The sequence below is a fragment of the Morone saxatilis genome, unplaced genomic scaffold (genome assembly GCF_004916995.1).
Source record: "Morone saxatilis isolate NCDOM2014 unplaced genomic scaffold, NCSU_SB_2.0 Contig2, whole genome shotgun sequence".
NCBI classification, from domain to species: Eukaryota; Metazoa; Chordata; class Actinopteri; family Moronidae; genus Morone; species Morone saxatilis.
Genome location: NW_023339762.1, coordinates 5,421,292 through 5,427,931, shown reverse-complemented (window position 1 = coordinate 5,427,931; position 6,640 = coordinate 5,421,292). Strand labels below are relative to the sequence as shown.

The 6,640-nt window shown below is 39.6% G+C and overlaps 1 protein-coding gene across 1 annotated transcript in view; it reads left to right on the top strand.

The window, feature by feature from the left end:
* The window catches only part of LOC118330757 (neural Wiskott-Aldrich syndrome protein-like), a gene marked incomplete at its 3' end in the record, with an annotated part of 19,109 nt that overhangs the window by 6,563 nt on the left and 5,906 nt on the right, over positions 1-6,640 (top strand). Inside the window, 3 exon segments of the mRNA XM_035665428.1 lie at positions 1,195-1,281; positions 2,314-2,410; positions 4,196-4,219. Coding sequence (XP_035521321.1) covers positions 1,195-1,281; positions 2,314-2,410; positions 4,196-4,219 — 208 coding nt within the window.

Genomic DNA, 6,640 nt, shown 5'->3' with positions numbered 1-6,640 from the left:
TCGGCCCAATTTTACTCATCGGACCGATGCCGATATGTTAAAAAATGACGAACATCGGCCGATACCGATATTAATGCCGATATATCGTGCATCCCTAATTATTATGGAGAGATAATTTATCCGCTGTAATTTAATTACTCTAATAATTCATAATTTCCCATTATCGGATGATTATCTGAGAAAAGTATCGTATAGTATTGTTTTTCTTCTCATTTGTCACCTGTGTGACCTAAGTGCATTAGGGAGAAAAATGGTTTAAACTGATCATCTCCTTTTTCCAAACTGCAGTTATATTGCATTATAATACATGAGGATTGTAGACTTCACATTGTTAAAACTCTGTAAAAAGAAGCATCTGAATGTTTCTCAAATCGCCAAACTAACTGTCAGTGAGGTTGTTATACAACATGATTGTGTTTAATGGAAACATTTAAATGTCTGTCTCGGGTGAAAACGTATCTGTTCACGTTTTTCTCTTCTCTCTTTGGCCTTGTACACTGCCTCTACATTATGTGGACTGTGGCCAGACTGCATCCATACACTGTTGGTAGTCAGTGAACAAATTAACATGTGCTTTAAAGATGATGTGCAATCAATTATGCAACCCTAATGGATTAAAGTGAATATAACCAGCCACTGATGTGCATTTACTGTCTGACGCTCATACAGGCTCTGACATCTATCTGTGGACAAAATATGCCTTTGTTTTTCAGTTCATTTCTGTTAAAAGCAAACCTGCAGAGACTTACACATGCTGCAGATCCATTTTGTTTTGTGGTTGATAATGCAGTGGAGACCAGGAATTACTCTTGGTGGTACTTTCAAGCACACTTGGCATCCAATAATTTGAGTCTTCTACTGAATGTTTTGCTTCTAATGAGCTCTGTTGTTAAAATCAACAATTTGAAAGCATGGATTTTGTGAAAAGGTGATTCATGTGAATATGGTTGTTTCTTGCATTAATAAAACAGCCGACTCTTACATCTCACACTGATTTCCATAGAAATGAGCTGTGACTGTCTGGAAGGAAGGAAATCAGTCTAAAAACTTGCTTTTTAAATGAACAGCGAGGTTTTAATGTGGAGGTGTTTTGTATTCTGTGGATGAAACTCTGCAGTCACATATGTGGTCCTTAAACTTCAAAGAGAATGTACTTGTACTTGATGTTTCTTTCTCTGTCTTGTGTTTTCGCAGGAAGGGAAAACCATGTTTGAACAGGAACTGTACCACAACTTCTCCATCAGCAGCTCCAGATCTTACTTTGTCTCATTTGCAGGAGATGTAAGTGTGTGTCTCTTTGTGATTACTTCAAAATCAAAAGCTGCTGGCCTCACTGATCGGGTCCTATTCTGTTTAATAAGGTGTGATAATCACTGCATGTTTTTACACACAGGCGAATATTCACATCAGGGTCTGCTTGCTCTTGGCTTTGCCTGTTTTACATACAGACAGGGATGTGAAGCATCAGGCCTTCAGGATGTTTCTGCTCTGTAAAACGTTGCTGCTGTTTCTGAAAGTTATGAAAGGATCAGATTTTGTAAAAAGGTGCAGAAATACAACAAGGTAGCTGAGTAGCTGTGTGTTAATTGTTAGTTCTTGTTTTTTTTTTTCTCTGTCCTCAGGGAAATGTTTTGTAATTAGCAAATCAGCAGTAGAAATGTGATCCTGTTGTAAGTGCTGGACTCACTGTGATCATCTTAAACTGACACATCATTATGTATTGTGTTGCACAAAGTTATTGTTTAAACCCTTACGTTAAGTACCAAAAAGCACAACCTGGGCTTTGTGAGTATCAGTCAATGAAAACAATTTTCAACAGTTTTACAATATTATCAAAGGACCGCAGGTCGGATTCGAAATCGGGCGACTCCGTACATGGGTAACCAGCTCTACTGACTGAGCTAACCAGGCACCCACAGATGTTCATCTTTATAATAATTAAGTAATTTTCTTAAGAAGAAGATAAAGCCAGAGTGTTGGTAAATCATGAGGAAACATCTAAATCAGAAATAAATGGCACATTTTTGCTTATGAATGTTGAGTTGATCCTGCTCCTGTAAGTGAACCAACAGTATAAATAACTGCAGGCAGTACCTGGTCATCACTGATATGACGTGCTATCAGTGTTTTTGTTTGAGGACAGATTTTCATAATTAAATGTCAGGTTTAGAAGCTAACAATGCATCCGTTCTGATCCGCCCATCCTTATACAAGCTGTGCAGTCTATTGCTCTGTAATCTTTCTGTTTTTTATTTTTATTTAAAGATGAAGATGTTGTAATAATCATGTGACTTTTCCTTTTCTTCCTCTCAGACCTGTCAGATCGGTCTGAACTTCGCCAGTGAAGAAGAGGCCAAAAGATTCAGAGCTGCTATCAATGACCTGCTCAACCGACGACAACGTAAAACCGGCAAGTTTTACTGCCTCTGTTTGTCTTCTCTCTCTGCTTCCTTAACCTGTGCGACCTTTCACCTTTCACACCCGGCTCAGACTGAAGAATACTTACCGCCTCTTCTGCTAACAAGACCTCAACCGCAGTCCCAAACCTGTCTGCCTTGCTCTTGTCCAGCTGCACTAGGGAGATGATGCTTATAAAATCCAATCAACCCAGGAACTAAACTCTGAAATGAATTTATGTATCTGCATCTCAAGAAAAGTGAATATGAGCTAGAGTTAGCAACAATAGTAAACACAGAAGATTCATGGTTTTGCTGCCAATATTATCTTTGAATGGATTTTGAGAATATGTGCATAGAAAGGAAGATTTAGAAGGATACAAACAATCCCACATTCCCGGTAATCTCTCTTTAAACAGTTCAGAAAGTGAGCATAAGTGATTGACAGTGTACAGGGTTCTTTGGTCTGTCAGTCAATCATCGATAGTTTATTGTGGAGTTCTTCTTTAAGATTGAAGCCTCGAATGATTGAAGATATAGAAATCGCCAAAATAAAGCGTTTCAGGAAAAGGCAAGGTACAAAATATAGGACCAAAATGTCGTTCACAGATGCCACTGATTCCTGATGTTTGTCCTATTTACATCTCTGCGGTTTAACACCCCATTTACACTGTGAATGCAATGCCGGTCCTCTTCCTGACTAAGATTTGACTTTGGTTGACACATATATGGGATACTCGATGCGGGTTGCCATCCAGGAACCTGATTGGCTGTGCTGTGAGGCGCTTTGCCAATTACAGCCAGATATTAGTGATGGAAATTAATTTAATAAAATCTAAGCATAATTTAACAGACTCTTCAAATCAAAAGAGACGGGTGAACATGTGCATCTATTTTTGGATGTAATTCAGTATAAATATCTGGTTTATCGGTGAATGAACTGTACTGAAGACTGGACTGTCTGCTAACAGTGTCAGTTCCATATTTGAACTGCAATGGCCTTTATGAACTCTGTAAGTGCAACAGACCGTTTGAAGCTTTTAGTAGTTTTGTGTTCAGCTTGACCTATTTTCTGCCCTATTGACCCATCAGTAAGAGTGTGTGGAAGCATTTTCCTACAGTGTAGCTGGCTAAATTAGCATCAAACATCATATGTGTGTCAGTCTGCTGTATGAGAAGGGTATAAGTCAAAATGTGAAATCTGTAAAGGTGTTTTTTTTGATGAGGACACAAGTTAAGGCTTGGTTTGGGACAGTTTCCTTCTTTTCTCTGCTCCTGTGAGCTCAGTGTGTGTCTCTCTGCTGTAGTAAGCCTGTGTCTGTATAGTAAACGTCTGTGCAGTGAGGGTCCTCTTTGGCTTCCCTCCCAGCTGCTCTCAGCATGCCGGCCTTTTGAAGTGCACCACTGCAGTGCGAGCTGATGATGACTAAAGGCCCAAAGGCTCACAGAGCTGGGGCACAGAACGTTTGTAGGGGGGAAGTTTTTTATCAGACACAGACTAATCTCCCAAAGCTTTTGCTTATCTTCCTCTGCTCATGTTAAAGACTTCCTTAACGCTCTGTCTGGCTGTTTTGCCCATAGCATGCTCCATATTTCCTCAAGCAGCTTTTACACCTGAGGGCTTTAAAAGTGTTGCTTCTCTGTAGCCGCCACAGAATCACATTAACTACACTTTCTGACAGCTCACCCTCTTCTCTCGCTTCCTAAATATTCTGATTTTCCTTTTCATGTTTTCTTTATTTAGACCAGTCCTGCTGATTTTGTTCTAAACAATAATTGTGTTAATTTGTTTTTTGCAGAGAAGAGAGGTGACCCTAGAAATGGTATGTTGAACTGTTTTTTTTTTTTTTGTTTTTTTTTGTTATTCAAAGCGAACAACAAAAACACAAAGTACAATAAAATACAACAAAATGGAGACAGATTATTTTCATTATGGTTAATTTGGCAACACCCATGGTTACTGGTGGGAAGGCTAGGGACATTTTAATAGTCCCAGAGATCTGTTCAATATGTTCTGATACAGTAGCTATAAGTAGGACCAATACTTGTACAGATACAAGCGTGTTTCCTCTCCAGAATGCTAGGGATCGGCTGTTCCGCTCTCATTGGTTACATCATTATGTGACACACATATTACATGCAATAATGTGCACGTCCAACTTGTGTCTTCTGCATTTTGTTCAGGATGTTGTGGCGATGTGTACTTTTAAGCATGGAAGCTCCTGTGTTACTCACACACACACCCATCCGTTTTCTCACATCAGTTAAACAAATAAGCTTTCAGACTAATATGGTGTGTATCCATATTCACTCACCAGTGGAAAAGGTTCAGTTTGTGCATACAGTGACAAACGGTTCGCTTGCCAAAAGTATTTAAAGCACAATATAGCCTTTATAGTAAATGTCTCATCAGTCTAGTGTCGCAGTAGCGATCAGCGGATAAAATCTAACGCTCAACTACAAACTACAAATGCCTTATTTATCTAGTGTAGGACAACTATAACCCCTTGTGTCAAGTTTAAATCTGGCTTAAATGGCAAATGAGAGCCGAGCCCTTAGTGTCATGGTTTAAATGATTTGTAATCCCTTTTGCTGTGATGAATCCAGTGACAGTTTGCCAGCTTTTGTTTCACACCCACCACACCTATAGACAAGGCCCTGCACCAGACATATGACTACTGCAAATACACACCTCGAGTTCATAAAAACCAGGCCAACAACGGCGGACTGTGCACAAAGCAGCGTGTTGTATGAATGTAGCAGTAGAAGCTGATTAAACAGTGTTCTCGCTGGATGACAAGTGCCAGCAGACTTGAGTGCTGTGTTTTCTGACACGTTGGCGGCGTTGTTTCACAAACAGTGTAACTCACACAACGCCAGAGTGGAGTGGAGTCTGCCGCAGGTTAATCTGGTCAGCAGGAAGCCCATCTGTGCCATATGTAGACCACATGGTCTCTGTTGTTGTTCCCTTTAAACCCTGTTGTGATGCACATTAGGTCTAATCTGTAATCCCCACAGTTACTGCTGCTGACCATTAGTTTTGTATAGACTTCATTTTATCATTCAGTTTATTACAAGAAAGTGAACTTGAATCATGAAACATTTTTAAAATATGAGCGTAAACATGCCAAAATTAGTGCAACAGTACTAAGATGGAGGTCAACTTACTGTTTGCAAAGTCTGACAAACTAAACATAGATAAAAGGTCTCCAACCTAGACAGCTGGATATAGCACCGTCACTCACACTCACTGGTAATGTACCCCAGTGACTACAGGTACTACATTAAAAAGAATAGCACTGCAGCCTAAAAAGCATTTCCCCCAAAGACCTCCATTGTACAGACCTCAGTAAAAATGTTTAAAGGACACCTCAAACTGAAAATTAGGTAAATTATTATTCTTTGTATTGTGAATTTATAAGCCACAAATATTTTAGTTTTTTTGTTTGTTACGTCATCCTAATGTAGAATATATGGAGGGGGGCTGTGTGCAGGTGGAGCCAAGGAGAGAAACATTATTGAGCATGTGCAGAAGCAAACCAGGAAGCAAGAAATTAGTTTTAGCTTATCACCCAAGCCCCCAGAAAGCGCTGGGCTTTGAAGCCAATTTGATATCGTGGCCAAACTGTGTAATTACAGCAATGGACACCATTGCTGTAATTACACGTGATGCACACTGGCCCAAAAACAGCTTTTCCTATAATGTTGCTTTGTGAAAGAGGCAGATGGGAAACGTTGGATACATTTTTTTTTTTTTTTTTCAAACGTCACAACCTGCAAGAAATGACTCGTTTCACTGTCAGAATGTGATCCATTCAGTCCAATAACATTTTTCACAAGTTGAGAAGATTTAATAATTTATCCACATTCAAGTTAATGGAGGGCTACAGCAGAAGTTAGCTGGCTCGACCAGAGGAAGTCTCTAATGCGGTAATGTTTTCATCCGGGTCATTTCTTTGCAGCAGGAAGGGACTTTCTTGGCTTCATGTGCCACTTTCACATTTTGGAGTGGAGTTGCAAAAGCAGATTATAAAAGCAGTAACAAGTAAATGTGACAATCACATAAATGTTCTGTGGGTAAAATGGCTTGTGAGCAGCACATATTTTAAAATGTAAATGCTATTTTAGTGAGCTTATTGGCCTGCATGTGAACACCACCATGAAAAAAGTTGTGAGTAATGGTCCCAGTGCATCAGAACTTTAATATAGAGCTTCTCTTCTGCAGCTGTGTCCGCTTGTCCTCC